At 49.3% G+C, this 18,707-nt stretch overlaps 1 protein-coding gene across 1 annotated transcript; it reads left to right on the forward strand.

The window, feature by feature from the left end:
* Positions 1 to 1,658: 1,658 nt before the first annotated feature.
* UCN3 (urocortin 3) lies at positions 1,659 to 11,644 on the forward strand. Its single transcript, XM_064733239.1, has 2 exons — positions 1,659 to 1,797; positions 10,952 to 11,644. The coding sequence occupies exon 2, from the start codon at positions 10,961 to 10,963 to the stop codon at positions 11,426 to 11,428; it is 468 nt and encodes a 155-aa protein (XP_064589309.1). The 5' UTR covers positions 1,659 to 1,797; positions 10,952 to 10,960; the 3' UTR covers positions 11,429 to 11,644.
* Positions 11,645 to 18,707: the final 7,063 nt, after the last annotated feature.

The following is an 18,707-nucleotide window of genomic DNA, read 5'->3' on the forward strand; positions in this document are numbered from 1 at the left end:
CCATCCCTGTTCCCAAATCCCAAATCCCCAACCCTGTTCCCAAATCCCCATCCCAATCCCGGTTCCCAAATCTCCACCTCCATTCCCAAATCTCCATCCTTGGTCCCAAATCTCCACCCCATTCCCAGATTTTCATCCTTGTTCCCAAATCTCCATCCTTGTTCCCATTCCCAAATCCCCACCCCTGTTCCCAAATCCCAAATCCCTAACCCTGTTCCCAAATCTCCATCCCCGTTCCCAAATCTCCATCCTTGTTCCCAAATCCCCATCCCCATTCCCAAATCCCCGACCTCGTTCCCAAATCCCCATCCCTGTTCCCAAATCCCCATCCCCATTCCCAAATCTCCATCCTTGGTCCCAAATCTCCGTCCTTGTTCCCGTTCCCAAATCCCAATCCCTGTTCCCAAATCTCCATCCCTGGTCCCAAATCTCCATCCCAATCCCTGTTCCCACATCCCCATCCCTGTTCCCAAGTCCCCATCCCTGTTCCCAAATCTCCATCCCTGTTCTCAAATCCCCATCCCTGTTCCCAAATCCCATCCCTGTTCCAAATCCCACCCGTTCCCAAATCCCATCCCCGTTCCCAAATCCCCATCCCTGTTCCCAAATCTCCATCCCTGGTCCCAAATCCCAAATCCTCATCCCCGTTCCCAAATCCCACATCCCTAACCCCGTTCCCAAATCCCATTCCAATCCCCGTTCCAAATCCCCACCCCGTTCCAAATCTCCATCCCTGTTCCATTCCCAAATCTCCATCCCAATCCTGTTCCCAAATCTCCATCCCTGTTCCCATTCCCAAATCCCCATCCTCATTCCCAAATCCCCATCCCCATTCCCAAATCCCCATCCTTGTTCCCCAATCCCTGTTCCCAAATCCCCATTCCCAAATCCCCATCCCCATTCCCAAATCCCCATTCCCAAATCCCCATTCCCAAATCCCCATCCCAATCCTCTTCTGCTCCCAAACCTTGGGGGATTCCAGGAATTTCCCCTCTGGGCTCACTGGGACCAGTCTGGTGCTGGGAGCCCAAACTGGGAATTCTCCCCACCTGCTGCTGCTTTGGGATGATCCCAAATCCCAGTTAATCCTGCTGGACTTTTAGGGAATTTCAGCTTTTCCCCCTCATCCCACGCCTCGTCCTTCCCATCCTCTCCCACCAAACAAATCCTGGAAGATCTTTCCCAAAATTCCCATTTTCCAAAGGCTTTCCCTGCAAGAGTGGGAAGACAAAAATCCCCTGGAAATGGGAAAAACAGGGAAAACCCTTCCAAATCCCCACATTTTTTGGGATAACCTCAATCCACGGCATCCTCGGAGCCGGAAAAACCTTGGGAATTAAACCATCCCTGCCCCAAAGCCCCGGGGACAAAGGTGATCCCACAAATCCCAGCAGTGACGCCAGCCCCGCTTTGGGGTGACTCTTCCCAGATTTTGGGATTTGACGTCGTTCCCCCCCCCCACACACACACAATTCCCGGTTTTTCCTGCGGATGGGGAGCGGCTCCGTGACGTCACCGCCTCGCTCTGACCTCATTGGAATGAAATCATTCCCAAGCCGGGCTGGAATCACGACTCCAACCCCGTGATCCCTGGGAGTTTTATAAATACACCAGGGAGGGGGGAAAAGGTTTCCAGAGAGAGGGGGGAAAATTTTCCCAATCCCTGGGAAAAAAAAAAAAATAAAAAATAAAAAATAAAAATCCGGGAGGAGAAGTTCGGGAAAGGCTCCGGATGCCTCTTTCCTGGGAGTGATCCCACGGCAAATCCTTCCCATCCCGAGCATCCAGGAGAAGCAGGTGAGTGCCTGGGATTCATTCATTCCCCCATTTGCAGAAATTTTAAATATTTCAGTGTTTTCCTTGGAAAATCAGATTCCAGGGTTTTTCCTTTTTTAGCGACCGAGAGAATTTTCCACCTCCAGATCCCATCCTGGGCTGTTTTTCCTGAGTTTTATTCCCTTACAAATCTATTTTCCCACAAAATCTTTGTTGGGAAGGGGAAAATGTCCTTATAGGAGTCAAATCCATGCTCCAGACATGGAATTTTCCAGGGTTTTTTTGGGGGGGAAAAAGAAATAGGCAAGGTAGGGAAAAGCAATCCAAGATATTTTGATATCCAGGGATTCGTAATTCCCCTCGCCCTCCCTCCTAGGAAAAATTTTTTTTTTATTATTCCAGCAATTTTGGGAGGCAGATTGGAATAGGCAGCATGGGAAGGATTGGGAAATTTTGGGAAAAAGCAAAATTAGGGAGATAAATCCCTGCAGGGATGGGGAGGAGAAGGAGGCGCAGCCACCCCCCAATCCCACCGATCCCAGCGGGAATTTGGGAATCAGCCCCGGGAAAAGCCCCGGGAGAGCGGGGGCAGCGCCAGGCTGGAGTTTCGGGAGTCTCCAGGTGCCATTCCCAGATTTATCCCGGACTTACCTGGGAAAATCCCGCTCCATCCCGGTCCCCATCCGCAGGGAGAGGCGGCGATCCCGCTGTTCCCGGCTGGAATAACGAGGAAAACGAGGGAAATGAGGGAAATGAGGGAATTTTCTCCCTCCCAGCCGAGCTGCCGGAGGTTTCTCAGGCTCGGCAGCATCCCAATAAAATTCCTGGAAAACGCTCCCGGCTCTCCCAGCAATTCCCAGCGGGAGGAGCGGCTCCAGCAGCGCGGGTTTAATTCCCATTTCCTCACATCCTCCGCGGGCGCTTTTCCTCCTTTTCCTGCTCTGTTTTTGATCAAAGAGAAAACCCCAATTCCAATTTTCCTGCTCCATAAAAACTTCCTGGATCGGAGGGGCACAACCCCTTCCCCACCCCTATCCAAAATAAACCCAAATCCCAACAAAAATCAGATTTTCCTTGTTATTTTTTCCTCATCCCTGCTCCTTTTCCAGGATATCCATCCCGGCGAGGAGCAGGAATGGGTGGGGATGGCTCCAGCCGCGTTTTCCCCTTGTTCCGCCTTTCCCTTTTTCCCAGCTGAGATTCCCGGAGTTTTGTTGAGCGGGAAAAGCTGGAAAAAAAATCCCAGGAAAAGGGGTTGGGTTCAGTCCGTGGTGAGAGGGATGAGATTCCAGGCGGGGCAGGAGCATCCCGGGGCTTTGGGGACATTCCCGTTCCCCATCCAGGATTTGGGGTGGGAAAATCCCTGAATTCCCGGAATTCCTTGAATTCCCACCCCGAGCATCCCATCCTGCAGGAGCTCAGGGTGGAGGGAGGTGAAACACGGCTGGGGAAAAAAAAGGGAATTTTGGGGTGGGAGGAATCTTCATCCCATTCAGGATCGCAGGCTTGGATCACATGGAAAAAACCCTGTTCCCAAATCTCCAACGCACCCTGATTTTATTTTCCAAGAAAAAAATTAAATCCTAGGATGTGGTCGTGTTTAAATGTGGGATTTGGGGCTGGAGAAAAGGAGAATTTGGGGTTCAGAATGATCCCGTGTGGGGGTTGAGAGCCTGGGAAGGGTTTTTGTCCCTCGATCCCGCAGGAAAAGCTTTCCCTGGATCATTCCATGGCTGCTCCTCTTCCTCTTCCATCCAGATCCAGGGAAAGGTGGAGGGAGTTTTGGAGGATTTGGGGAATTTTGGATTTGGGGGTGAAATGGGAGGCAAAGGAGTGGAAATGGAGCAGATCCCTGAAATCCTGAGGGAGGATTGGCACGGAAAAAATCTCACCTTGGGAAGGAGGGAAAGGGGAGAGTTCCGGGAATGAACCTCCCAAATCCACAAATCCATGGACAATCCACCTTGGGAAGGAGGAAAAGGGGAGAGTTCCGGGAATGAACCTCCCAAATCCCTCCCCTTTTCCATGGAGAGCAAAGAGCAGAGTTAAAGGGAATAAACCTGCCCAAAATTCCCACTCTGAGGAACAGCAAAAGGCAAATTTAAGGGGAAAGAACTTCCCAAAATTCCCTTTCCAAGGGATGGAAAAGGGAAGTATTGAGGGGAAAGACCTGCCCAAAATTCCCTCTCCAAGGAATGGGAAAAGGCAGAATTTAGAGGATAAATCTTCCCAAAATTCCCACTCCAAGGAATGGCAAAAGGCAGAATTTAGAGGATAAATCTTCCCAAAATTCCCACTCCAAGGAACAGCAAGGGGCAGACCAAAAAGGAATAAACCTGTCCAAAATTCCCACTGTGATGGGAAAGGGCAGAATTAAGGGAATAAACCTGCCCAAAATTCCCACTCTGAGGAACAGCAAAGGGAAAATTTAGGGGGAAAGAACTTCCCAAAATTCCCTCTCCAAGGGGGCAAAGGGCAGAATTTAGAGGATAAAAATTCCCAAAATTCCAACTCCAAGGAATGGGAAAAGGCAGAATTTAGAGGATAAAAATTCCTAAATCTCTCCCTCCATAGGCAATAAATTAAGGGAATAAACCTGCCCAAAATTCCCACTCTGAGGAACCGAAAATGGCAAATTTAAAGGAAAAAGAACCTGTCCAAAATTCCCTCTCCGAGGGATGGAAAAGGAAAAGTATTGAGGGAATAAACCTGCCCAAAATTCCAACTCTGAGGAACCGAAAATGGCAAATTTAAGGGGAAAAGAAACTGTCCAAAATTCCCTCTTCAAGGGATGGCAAAAGGCAGAATTTTAGAGGATAATCTTCCCAAAATTCCCACTCCAAGAAATGGAAACAGGAAGAGTTTATGGATAAACTTCCCAATCTCTCCCTCCATGGACAATAAAGGGCAGAATTTAAGGGAATAAACCTGCCCAAAATTCCCACTCTGAGGAATGGCAAAGGGCAAATTTAAGGAGAAAGAACTTCCCAAAATTCCCTCTCCAAGGAATGGCAAAAGGCAGAATTTAGGAATAAAAAAATTCCCAAATATCCTCTCCAAGAGACAGCAAAGGGCGAAGTTAAGGGGAAAAGACCTTCCCAAAATTCCCTCTCCAAGGAATGGCAACAGGCAGAATTTAGAGGATAAAACTTCCCAAAATTCCAACTCCAAGGAATATCAAGGGGAAGACCAAAGAGAAATAAACCTGCCCAAAATTCCCACTCTGAGGAACAACAAAGGAAAAATTTAGGGGGAAAGACCTTCCCAAAATTCCCTCTCCAAGGCATGGAAAAGGGAAGAGTTAAAGGGATAAACCTGCCCAAAATTCCCTCTCCAAGGAATGCCAAAAGGCAGAATTTAGAGGATAAATCTTCCCAAAATTCCCACTCCAAGAAATGGAAAAGGGAAGAGTTTATGGGATAAAACTTCCCAAATCTCTCCCCCTATGGACAATAAATGGCAGAATTAAAGGAATAAACCTGCCCAAAATTCCCACTCTGAGGAAATGGCGAAAGGCAGAATTTAGGGATAAAAAAATTCCCAAATGTCCCTCTCCAAGAGACAGCAAAGGGCGAAGTTAAGGGAAAAGACCTTCCCAAAATTCCAACTCCAAAGAATGGGAAAAGGCAGAATTTAGAGGATAAAACTTCCCAAAATTCCAACTCCAAAGAATGGGAAAAGGGAGAATTTAGAGGATAAATCTTCCCAAAATTCCCACTCCAAGGGATGGCAAAGGGCAGAATTAAGGGAATAAACCTGCCCAAAATTCCCACTCTGAGGAACAGCAAAGGGAAAATTTAAGGGGAAAGACCTTCCCAAAATTCCCTCTCCAAGAAATGGAAAAGGGAAGAGTTTATGGGATAAAACTTCCCAAATCTCTCCCTCCATGGACAATAAAGGGCAGAATTAAAGGGAATAAACCTGCCCAAAATTCCCACTCTGAGGAATGGCAAAAGGCAGAATTTTAGGGATAAAAAAATTCCCAAATGTCCCTCTCCAAGAGACAGCAAAGGGCAAATTTAAGGAGAAAGAACTTCCCAAAATTCCCTCTCCAAGGAATGGGAAAAGGGAGAATTTAGAGGATAAAACTTCTCAAAATTCCCCTCCAAGGAATAGCAAGGGGAAGACCAAAGAGAAATAAACCTGCCCAAAATTCCCACTCTGAGGAACAGCAGATGGAAAATTTAAGGGGAAAGACCTTCCCAAAATTCCCTCTCCAAGAAATGGAAAAGGGAAGAGTTTATGGGATAAAACTTCCCAAATCTCTCCCTCCATAGGCAAGAAAGGGCAGAATTAAAGGGAATAAACCTGCCCAAAATTCCCACTCCGAGGAATGGCAAAAGGCAGAATTTTAGGAATAAAAAAATTCCCAAATGTCCCTCTCCAAGAGACAGCAAAGGGCAAAGTTAAGGGGAAAAGACCTTCCCAAAATTCCCTCTCCAAGGAATGGCAACAGGCAGAATTTAGAGGATAAAACTTCCCAAAATTCCAACTCCAAAGAATGGGAAAAGGCAGAATTTAGAGGATAAAACTTCCCAAAATTCCCCCTCCAAGGAATAGCAAGGGGCAGACCAAAGAGAAATAAACCTGCCCAAAATTCCCACTCTGAGGAACAGCAAAGGGAAAATTTAAGGAGAAAAGACCTTCCCAAAATTCCCTCTCCAAGGGGGCAAAGGGCAGAATTTAGAGGATAAAAATTCCCAAAATTCCAACTCCAAGGAATGGGAAAAGGCAGAATTTAGAGGATAAAAATTCCCAAATCTCTCCCTCCATAGGCAATAAATTAAGGGAATAAACCTGCCCAAAATTCCAACTCTGAGGAACAGCAAAGAGCAAATTCAAGGAGAAAAGACTTCCCAAAATTCCCTCTGCGAGGAATGGCAAGGGGCAGAATTTAGGGGATAAAACTTCCCAAAATTCCCCCTCCAGGGACAGGGAAGGGCAATTTTGGGGATCGTGGCTGAGCAGGTGACAGATCCCAGATCCTGGATGGAATTTGGATGGATCTGAGGAACATCCCCCATTCCCAGGGGCATTCCCAGCTCCAGGGATGGAATCCGCCGCTCCAAACCCCAAAACCGGGGATGGAATTCCAGCCCCGCCACCCCTGGGATGGAATTCCGGCCGGGAATTGCCGTGCGAGCCGCTGGCCACAAGATGGGGCCAGAAGATTGGGAATGCCAGCAGCATTCCTGGTGTTTGGGAATGCCGGCAGGATTCCAGGGGTTTGGGAATGCCAGCAGGATTTCAGAGTTTTGGGAATGTCGGCCAGGATTCCAGGGATTTAGGAATGGCAGCAGGATTCCAGGGGTTTGGGAATGCCCAAAGGATTCCAGAGTTTTGGGAATTCCAGCAGGGTTTTAGGAATTCCAGCAGGGTTTTGAGAATTCCAGCAGGATTCCAGGGTTTTGGGAATTCCAGCAGGATTCCTGGTTTTTGGGAATGCCAGCAGGAGTCCAGGGGTTTGGCAATTCCAGCAGGATTTGGGGGAGTTTGGGAATGGCAGCAGGATTCCAGGGATTTGGGAATGGCAGCAGGATTCCAGGGGTTTGGGAATGCCCAAAGGATTCCAGAGTTTTGGGAATTCCAGCAGGGTTTTAGGAATTCCAGCAGGATTCCAGGGTTTGGGAATTCCAGCAGGATTCCAGGGGTTTGGGAATTCTGGGAGTAGTCCAGGGGTTTGGGAATGCCAGAAGGATTCCAGGTTTTTGAGAATTCCAGCAGGATTCCAGGGTTTTGGGAATTCCAGCAGGATTTCAGGGGTTTGGGAATTACAGCAGGGTTTTGGGAATTCCAGCAGGGTTTTAGGAATTCCAGCAGGATTCCAGGGTTTGGGAATTCCAGCAGGATTCCAGGGTTTTTGGGAATGCCAGCAGGATTCCAGGATTTTGGGAATGCCAGCAGGATTCGAGGGGTTTGGGAATTCCATAAGGATTCCAGGGTTTTTGGGAATGCCAGCAGGATTCCAAGGGTTTGGGAATTCCAGCAGGATTCCAGGGGTTTGGGAATTCCAGCAGGATTCCAGGTTTTTGGGAATGCCAGCAGGATTCCAGGGTTTTTGGGGATTCCAGCAGGATTCCAGGGTTTGGGAATTCCATCAGGATTCCAGGGGTTTGGGAATTCCATCAGGATTCCAGGGGTTTTGGGGATTCCATCAGGATTCCAGGGTGTTTGGGAATTCCATCAGGATTCCAGGGGGTTTGGGAATGCCAGAAGGATTCCAGGATTTGGGAATCCAGCAGGATTTCAGGTTTTGGAATCAGAAGTACTCCAGGGTTTTGGGAATGCCAGAAGGATTTCAGGTTTTTGGGAATTCCAGCAGGATTCCAGGGAGTTGGGAATTTATCAGGATTCCAGGTGTTGGGAATTCCATCAGGGTCCAGGGTTTTTGGGAATGCCAGAAGGATTCCAGGTTTTGGGAATTCCAGCAGGATTCCAGGATTTTGGGAATGCCAGAAGGATTTCAGGTTTTTGGGAATTCCAGCTGGATTCCAGGATTTTGGGAATGCTAGCAGGGTTCCAGGGGTTTGGGAATTCCAGCAGGATTCCAGGGGTTTGGGAATTCCAGCAGGATTCCATGTTTTGGGAGTGCAGAAGTACTCCAGATGTTTGGGGAATGCCAGAAGGATTCCAGGTTTTGGGAATTCCAGCAGGATTCCAGGGTTTGGGAATTCTGGGAGTAGTCCAGGGGTTTGGGGAATGCTAGCAGGATTCCAGGGGTTTTGGGAATTCCAGCAGGATTCCAGGATTTTGGGAATGCTAGCAGGATTCCAGGGTTTTTGGGAATTCCATCAGGATTCCAGGGTTTGGGAATGCCAGCAGGATTCCAGGGTTTTTGGGAATTCATCAGATTCCAAGGGTTTGGGAATTCCATCAGGATTCCAGGTTTTTTGGGGATTCCATCAGGATTCCAGGGTGTTTGGGAATTCCATCAGGATTCCAGGGTTTTTGGGAATTCCATCAGGATTCCAGGCGCTTGGAGAGCCCGCGTGGCCTCGGTTCTGGCTGGGGACATTTTTCCATCCGGGAATGGACAGAAAGCCCCACGAGAGACCCTCGGTGGAATTTTGGGAGAGGTCCGGTGGGATAAAGGGAGATGGGGATGGTTTGTGGAGCAGGAGAGCTATCCCGGGATTTACAGCCCCCAAAAATGGGCCAAAAAGACCCAAAAAGACCCAAAAAGACCCAAAACCGGCCGTATTCCAAGCGGGAGGCTCCTGGAGATGGAGCAAGCCCGGAGCACACGGGGCCATCACGCGGGATCGGCATTCCCGGATCCCTCTGGGACCGAGGGATCTGGGAATGCTCTTGAGGAACATCTCTGGTGGCTCCGGGGTGAGCAGGGGACCGGGAACGTCACCTCGGTGGCACCAGGGACACTCCAGGAGCTGGAGAGGGATCCGTGGGGCTCCAAACGGGGCCTGCAGCGGCCACGGGGGTGCCGTGGAGGATCCATGGAAGATCCATGAAGGAATGGCCAAATCCTCCCTTCCATGGAAGATCCATGAAGGAATGGCCAAATCCTCCCCTCCATGGAAGCTCCATGGAGGAAAAGCCAAATCCTCACCTCCATGGAAGTTCTGTGGAAGCTCCATGGAAACTCCACGAAGGAAAGGTCAAATCCTCCTCCCCATGGAATCTCCATGGAAGTTCCATGAAGGAAAGGCCAAACCCTCACGTACGTGGAAGTTCTGTGGAAGCTCCATGGAAAATCCACCATGAAAAGGCCAAATCCTCCCCTCCGTGGAAGTTCCGTGGAAATTCCATGAAGGAAAGGTCAAATCCTCTCATCCATGGAAGATCCATGGAGGAAAAGCCAAACCCTCACCTCCATGGAAGCTCTGTGGAAGCTCCATGGAAACTCCATGAAGGAAAGGCCAAATCCTCTCATCCATGGAAACTCCATGAAGGAAAGACCAAATCCTCCTCTCTGTGGAAGTTCCATGGAAGCTCCATGGAAGCTCCATGAAGGAAAGGACAAATCCTCCTCCCCATGGAATCTCCATGGAAGTTCCATGAAGGAAAGGCCAAATCCTCACGTACATGGAAGTTCTGTGGAAGCTCCATGGAAACTCCATGAAGGAAAGGCAAAGTCCTCCTCTCCATGGAAGTTCCACAGAAATTCCATGAAGGAAAGGTCAAATCCTCTCATCCATGGAAGATCCATGGAGGAAAAGCCAAATCCTCCTCTCTATGGAAGCTCTGTGGAAGCTCCATGGAAAATCCATTATGAAAAGGCCAAATCCTCCCCTCCGTGGAAGTTCCATGAAGGAAAGGTCTGATCCTCTCATCCATGGAAGCTCCATGGAAGTTCCATGAAGGAAAGGCCAAGTTCTCCTCTCCATGGAAGCTCCACGGGAGTTCAGTGGAAGCAAAGGCCAAACCCTCACCTCCATGAAAATTCCATGGAAGCTCCAAGGAAGCAAACCTCCTTGGACGTCCCACCTCCCACCAGCACCCCAAAACCAAGGCCTGGGGCTTGCATCCCAAGGAATCTCCTTCCCACCTGCCCCAAATTTGGATGGGACCTGGGAGGTGACTCCAAGAGTGCAGGGAGGGGAGTTCAGGGATGGGAAGGGATGAGGAGATGGGGAGATGAGGAGATGGGGAGATGGGGAGATGGGGAGGAGATGAGGAGATGAGGAGATGGGGAGATGAGGAGATGGGGAGATGGGGAGATGAGGAGATGGGGAGATGGGGAGATGAGGAGATGAGGAGATGAGGAGGAGATGGGGAGATGGGGAGATGAGGAGATGGGGAGATGAGGAGGAGATGGGGAGATGGGGAGATGAGGAGGAGATGGGGAGATGGGGAGATGGGGAGATGGGGAGATGGGGAGGAGATGGGGAGATGGGGAGATGGGGAGATGAGGAGGAGATGGGGAGATGAGGAGGAGATGGGGAGATGGGGAGATGGGGAGATGGGAAGATGGGGAGATGAGGAGGAGATGGGGAGATGAGGAGGAGATGAGGAGATGGGGAGATGAGGAGATGAGGAGGAGATGGGGAGATGAGATGGGGAGATGGGGAGGAGATGGGGAGATGAGGAGGAGATGGGGAGATGAGGAGGAGATGGGGAGATGGGGAGGAGATGAGGAGGAGATGGGGAGATGAGGATCTCTCTTCCCACGGGAAGCTGACGTCCCTCTCTGCCCTCCCGGCTGTCCCCGGGCCAGGCCAGCGCCATGTCCCACCCCAGGCTGCTGCTGCTCCTCGTCCTGCTGGCAGCCGCCGGCGCCGGCCGCGCCCTCAGCCTGTCCAGCGCCGCCTCCATCCTCAGCTGCCTGCAGGCCGCCCTCTCGGAGCCACGGCGGATCCTTCCCGAGGACAACTCCGTCCTGGACAAGCGCGGCTCCGCGTCCCCATCCATGGAGGAGGCGCCCGAGGAGGACGCGGAGGAGGAGGAGGAGGAGGAGCTGGGGAAAAGGACATTCCCGGGGGACGGCCACCACAAATACGCGTCCCAGGCGCAGGGCAAGGGCAAGGGCCAGCAGAACCGGGCCAAGAGCGACCGGCGCACCAAGGTGACGCTGTCCCTCGACGTCCCCACCAACATCATGAACATCCTCTTCAACATCGCCAAGGCCAAGAACTTGCGGGCCAAGGCGGCGGCCAACGCGCACCTGATGGCGCAGATCGGCCGCCGGAAGTGACTGGGGGCCACCCGAGGGGACAGATGGCCGGCCGTGACATCGGCCTGGGCTGGTTGTGACCCATCGAGCGACCCCTCATCCGTGTTCCTCCTCCTCCTCCTCCTCCTCCTCCTGCTCTCCCCCGCCGTTCCTTCCGGAGGTTTCCACGCGCAGGGAAGAGGTTCCTGTCCCCAGCAGGGCGCAGGGGACGCGTCACCGGGAGGGTTCCTGATTAAAGCTGCCATCTCTGGAGTTTCCAAGGCTTTGCTGTTGTCCCATCTCCTGCCCCCGCTGCTCCGTTGGGTCCGTAGGGATTCCGGAACCTCCCCCAGTTTGGTGTCCCTGTCCCCACCACGGCCATCCCAAATCCCGCCACGAGCTGTTCCTGCCATGGCCACCAACCCACTGGGAAGGGACAACCTCAGCAGGGATCTCCCAGTTTGTCCTCCTGGGTCATCCCTGAGTTTGTCACCAGCACCTTCAGCACCAACCTCCCCACACACACGGCCCCAGTGTCCCCTGATGGCCAGAGCCACCAATATGGCCCTGGTGTCCCCAGATGGGCCCCATTGTCACCCACACAGCCCTGGTGTCTCCTGATGGAGCCATTGTCACCACACAGCCCCAGTGTCCCCAAATGGGTCCCAGCCATTGTCACCAAAATGGCCCTGGTGTCCCCTGATGGGCCCTGGCCATTGTCACCCACACAGCCCCGGTGTCCCCAAATAAGTCCTGGCCATTGTCACCCACATGGTCCCTGTGTCACCAGTGGGTCCCAGCCATTGTCACCCACACAGCCCTGGTGTCCCCTGATGGCCATTGTCACCCACACAGCTCCAGTGTCCCCAAATGGGTCCTGGCCATTGTCACCCACAGGGCCCCGGTGTCACCAATGGGTCCCAGCCATTGTCACCCACACAGCCCTGGTGTCCCCACATGGCCATTGTCACCAAAATGGCCCTGGTGTCCCCTGATGGGCCCTGGCCATTGTCACCCACACAGCCCCAGTGTCCCCTGATGGCCAGAGCCACCAATACAGCCCTGGTGTCCCCACATGGCCATTGTCACCCACACAGCCCTGGTGTTCCCTGATGGCCATTGTCACCAAAATGGCCCTGGTGTCTCCTGATGGAGCCATTGTGACCACACAGCCCCGGTGTCCCCAGATAGGCCCTGGCCATTGTCACCCACACAGCCCTGGTGTCCCCAAATAGGCCCTGGCCATTGTCACCCACACAGCCCCAGTGTCCCCAGATATGCCCTGGCCATTGTCACCCCACAGGGCCCTGGTGTCCCCACATGGGTCCCCATTGTCACCCACACAGCCCTGGTGTCCCCAGATGGGTCTGGCCATTGTCACCCCACACAACCCCGGTGTCTCCTGATAGGCCCAGGAGAAATCCCTGCTTTGAGCAGAAATCTGGGAGAGGTTTCCCACTGGGATTCCCAGGAAAGTCCTGCTCCAGGCTGGGAACAGCTTTTCCCCCCACCAGCTCTGCCTGGGATCCTTTCCCAGCTCCTGGTGGACAAGGAGAACATCCAGGAGAACATCCAGGAGAACGTCCAGGAGAACATCCCAGCCCTGTGGGACAGACTGGAATTCCAAACATCACCTACCTGGAGCTCCCATGGGGATCTTCCTCCTTTAGGGAAGGAAATTCCCAGGGAAGTGGGAAGGGATGGGCTCAGGGATCTGTGGGTTCCAGGCAGAGCTGAGGCAGGGACAGCTCTTATCAGCTGATAAGGAGGTGGGGAAGGGAGGGATCCTCCCATCCCAGCTGCATCCCAGGGGAGAGTCCCACCCACAGCTGGCACCTGGATAAACCCTTCCCAGATAGATCCTTCACAAATGGACCCTTCCCAAATGGACCCTTCCCAAATGGATCATTCCCAAATGGATCATTCCCAAATGGATCCTTCCCGAATTAACCCCTCCCAAATGGATCATTCTCAAATGGATCATTCCCACATGGATCCTTCTCGAATTAACCCCTCCCAAATGGACCCTTCCCAAATGGATCATTCCCAAATGGATCCTTCCCGAATTAACCCCTCCCAAATGGATCATTCCCAAATGGATCATTCCCAAATGGACCCTTCCCAAATGGATCATTCCCAAATGGATCCTTCCCGAATTAACCCCTCCCAAATGGATCATTCCCAAATTGATCCTTCCCGAATTAACCCCTCCCAAATGGATCATTCCCAAATGGATCCTCCTCAAATTAACCCTTCCCAAATGAATCCAAATTAATCCCTCCCAAACAGACCCTTCCCAAATGGATCCTTCCCAAATTAACCCTTACCAAATTGACCCTTTCCAAATTAACCTTTCCTAAATTAACCTTTCCCAAATGAATCCTTCCCAAATTAACCCCTCCCAAATGATTCCTTCCCAAATGAACACTTCCCAAACAGATGGGAACAGATCTATCCCAAATTGATCCTTCCCAAATTGATCCTTCCCAAATTGACCCTTCCCAAATTGATCCCCCCCAAACAGACCCTCCCCAAACGGACCCTCCCAAACGGACCCTCCTCAAATTGATCTTTCCCAAATGGATCCTTCCCAAATTAACCTTTCCCAAATGGATCCTTCACAAATTAACCTTGCCCACATTGACCCTTCCCAAATGGATCCATCCCAAGTAGATCCTTCACAAATGGACCCTTCCCAAATGGATCATTCCACATGGATCCTCCTCAAATTAACCCTTTCCAAATGAATCCAAATTAACCCCTCCCAAACAGATCCTTCCCAAATGAACTCTTAACAAATTAACCTTTCCCAAATTAACCTTTCCCAAATGATTCCTTCCCAAATGATTCCTTCCCAAATGAACACTTCCCAAACAGATGGGAACAGATCTATCCCAAATTGATCCTTCCCAAATTGATCCTTCCCAAACGAACCTTTCCCAAATGGATCCTTCCCAAATGAACTCTTAACAAATTAACCTTTCCCAAATGATTCCTTCCCAAATGAACACTTCCCAAACAGATGGGAACAGATCTCTCCCAAACTGATCCTTCCCAAATTAACCTTTCCCAAATTGACCCTTCCCAAACTGACCCTTTCCAAAAGGTTCCATCCCAAACTGGTCCTCCCCAAATTGACCCTTCCCAAATTAACCTTTCCCAAATTGACCTTTCCCAAATGGATCCTTCCCAAATTGATCTTTCCCAAATTAACCTTTCCCAAATGAACTCTTCACAAATTAACCTTTCCCAAATTGACCCTTCCCAAATGGATCCATCCCAAATTGATCTTTCCCAAATGGATCCTTCCCAAATGGATCCTTCCCGAATTAACCCCTCCCAAATGGATCATTCCCACATGGATCCTCCTCAAATTAACCCTTTCCCAAATGAATCCAAATTAACCCCTCCCAAACAGACCCTTCCCAAATGGATCCTTCCCAAATTAACCCTTAACAAATTGACCCTTGCCCAAATTAACCTTTCCCAAATTGACCCTTTCCAAATTGACCCTTTCCCAAATGAATCCTTCCCAAATGAACACTTCCCAAACAGATGGGAACAGATCTATCCCAAATTGATCCTTCCCAAATTGATCCTTCCCAAATTGATCCTTCCCAAACGAACCTTTCCCAAATGGATCCTTCCCAAATGGATCATTCCCAAATGGATCCTTCCCGAATTAACCCCTCCCAAATGGATCATTCCCAAATGGATCCTCCTCAAATTAACCCTTCCCAAATGAATCCAAATTAATCCCTCCCAAACAGACCCTTCCCAAATGGATCCTTCCCAAATTAACCCTTACCAAATTGACCCTTTCCAAATTAACCTTTCCCAAATTAACCTTTCCCAAATGAATCCTTCCCAAATGAACACTTCCCAAACAGATGGGAACAGATGGGAACAGATCTATCCCAAATTGATCCTTCCCAAACTGACCCTTCCCAAATGGATCCATCCCAAATTGATCCTCCCCAAACTGACCCTTCCCAAATTAACCTTTCCCAAATGGATCCTTCCCAAATGAACTCTTCACAAATTAACCTTGCCCACATTGACCCTTCCCAAATGGATCCATCCCAAATAGATCCTTCACAAATGGACCCTTCCCAAATGGATCATTCCCACATGGATCCTCCTCAAATTAACCCTTCCCAAATGAATCCAAATTAACCCCTCCCAAACAGACCCTTCCCAAATTAACCCTTTCCAAATTAACCTTTCCCAAATGGATCCTTCCCAAATTAACCCTTACCAAATGAACACTTCCCAAACAGATGGGAACAGATCTCTCCCAAATTGATCCTTCCCAAATTGATCCTTCCCAAACGAACCTTTCCCAAATGGATCCTTCCCAAATGAACTCTTAACAAATTAACCTTTCCCAAATTAACCTTTCCCAAATGAATCCTTCCCAAATGAACACTTCCCAAATAGATGGGAACAGATCTCTCCCAAACTGATCCTTCCCAAATGAACCTTTCCCAAATTGACCCTTCCCAAGTGGATCCTCCCCAAATGGACCCTTCCCAAATTAACCTTTCCCAAATGAACTCTTCCCAAATTAACCTTTCCCAAATTGACCCTTCCCAAATGAACTCTTCAAAAATTAACCTTTCCCAAACTGACCCTTTCCAAAAGGATCCATCCCAAATTGGTCCTCCCCAAACTGACCCTTCCCAAATTAACCTTTCCCAAATTGACCTTTCCCAAATGGATCCTTCCCAAATTGATCTTTCCCAAATTAACCTTTCCCAAATTAACCCTTCCCAAATGGATCCATCCCAAATTGATCTTTCCCAAATGGGCCCTTCCCAAACGGAGAGCAAACCAGAGGTGCTACAAGAGCTCCCACATTCCCAAGGGCAGCAGGATCCTCAATTCCATCCTGGGATCGAGGAGGATCCAGCCCCACCTGCTGAGGGACAGATTCCAAAATTACATTCCCAGTATTTAGGGAACACACCCACGTGCACATCCATGGGGTTTGGATGGGAAAACCAAGGCAATTCCCAGCAGGAATGGGACAAGGAATGGGATGGATTTGTAGGGAATTCTACCAGGAGCCATTCCTGGTGGGATGAATCCCCTTCCCGGGATGCCTGCCCTGCTCCTGGAATGTCCTGGGGCGTTCCTGGGATTCCTGCCTGGCCCAGCTGGGGCTGGGACGCCTCATCCCGGGATTTGGGGCATTCCCACCAGCCAGGAGCTCCTCATGGATCCCCCCCAGGAGATGGGAAATCCAGAGCAGGGATTTTTCTTTTTTTTCCCCCTTGGATTTTTCCTTTTTTTTTTCCCCCCCTCTCATTTTTCCTTTTTTTTCCCCCTTGCATTTTTCATTTTTTTTTCCCTTGCATTTTTCTTTTTCTCCCCCTTCCATTTTTCTTTTTTTTTTTCCTCCTTGCATTTTTCTTTTTTTTCCTTGTATTTTTCTTTTTTTTCCCTTGGATTTTTCCTTTTTTTTTCCCCCTTCCTTTTTTCTTTTTTTTTTTTCCCCTTGCATTTTTCATTTTTTTTCCTTGCATTTTTCTTTTTCTCCCCCTTCCATTTTTCTTTTTTTTTCCTCGCATTTTTCTTTTTCTCCCCCTTCCATTTTTCTTCTTTTTTTCCTCCTTGCATTTTTCTTTTTTTTCCTCGGATTCCTTTCTTTCATTCCCTTTTTTTTTCCTGCCCAAGCTGCTTTTCTTGGATCCCTCACAGCGCGGGGAGTCCCCAGAGGAGGAGGAATGACCCAGCTGCAATCCAGGGAAAGGCAGAGGTCGGGCTCAATCCCCTTTTCCAGCTCCTTTGCAGCTTCCAGGGATTCTCACATGACTCTGGGAGCAGCCAGGAGAGAAAAGGAATTTTTTTCAGGCAGCTTGGACACGGTTTTATAGGAGGCTGACAGAGCCAAAGCGCTGGAATTCCCATCTCAATCCCAATTAAATTTCCAGCCCTGGCAGCAGGACAGGGATTGCTTCAGCAGGGATGAGAGGTTTAAGGATTCCCTAGGGAATCAATGGCAGAAATGTGGAAAAAAAGTGGATTTCATCTAAAAGTGAAAGCGTGACAAAGCTCCTTGGCAAAGCTCAGCCTGCAGCTTTACTGGATGAGTAAAGCTCAGGAAAAATGCAAAATAAAACCTAAATTTGAGCAAAATAAAACCTAAATTTGAGCAATCCAAAAGTAAAAAAAAATCAACAAAAATGAGCTGTGTGGAGGTTGGGAATGGGAAAGGATTTCCCATTCCAAAGTGCTGGAATTCCCATCTCAATCCCAATTAAATTTCCAGCCCTGGCAGCAGGACAGGGATTGCTTCAGCAGGAATGAGAGGTTTAAGGATTCCCTAGGGAATCTCTGGCAGAAATGTGGAAAAAAGTGGATTTCATCTAAAAGTGAAAGCGTGACAAAGCTCCTTGGCAAAGCTCAGCCTGCAGATTTACTGGATGAGTAAAGCTCAGGAAAAATGCAAAATAAAACCTAAATTTGAGCAATCTGAAAGTAAAAAAAAATCAACAAAAATGAGCTGTGTGGAGGTTGGGAATGGGAAAGGATTTCCCATTCCAAAGCGCTGGAATTCCCATCTCAATCCCAATTAAATTTCCAGCCCTGGCAGCAGGACAGGGATTGCTTTAGCAGGAATGAGAGGTTTAAGGATTCCCTAGGGAATCAATGGCAGAAATGTGGAAAAAAGTGGATTTCATCTAAAAGTGAAAGCGTGACAAAGCTCCTTGGCAAAGCTCAGGGAAAAAAGCAAAATAAAACCTAAATTTGAGCAATCTGAAAGCAAAAATAATCAAAAATGAGCTGTGTGGAGGTTGGGAATGGGAAAAGATAAAGGAATAAGGGAGATCTTCCCATGGAATCTTGAAGTCCCTTAATCAAACTGAGCCCTTTCATCAACAATTAAAAGGTTTTAAGCTTTAAATTAAAAAATGAAATTCAAATTAAAGCACTTAATTAATGGCCTAACTAAAACAATTCAACAAAAGGTTCTGTAGAAATTACCATCAGCACAAAGTAATTCACTCCATGGATTAATTATGAATTAAACAGAATTAAGAAGAGTGGATGGGCTGGAAGAGGGACGGGAACATTCCCACAGGTTGGAATTTTGTAGGAGCAGCTTTGCTATTCCCAGAAGAGAAAATAAAGCTGAAGTCACTCTACAAGGATTCACCTCTCAAGGAGGGAATTGGAGGTTCCAGGTCCCCAAAACTTGTGGGATTTTCCCCAAAATCCCCTTCCTCTCCTTTCCAGGGTGATTCCACCAACACAGCTCCCCTCCATTTCCCTGGCTGGACTTGGAATCTTCTTGGGGACAATCTGGGATGGGGAC

Source organism: Zonotrichia leucophrys, chromosome 1A (genome assembly GCF_028769735.1).
Source record: "Zonotrichia leucophrys gambelii isolate GWCS_2022_RI chromosome 1A, RI_Zleu_2.0, whole genome shotgun sequence".
NCBI lineage: Eukaryota > Metazoa > Chordata > Aves > Passeriformes > Passerellidae > Zonotrichia > Zonotrichia leucophrys.

What these genes read in the sequence shown, in the direction of transcription:
- UCN3 (XM_064733239.1), top strand. Translation starts at nt 10,961, where the DNA reads ATGTCCCACCCCAGGCTGCTGCTGCTCCTCGTCCTGCTGGCAGCCGCC.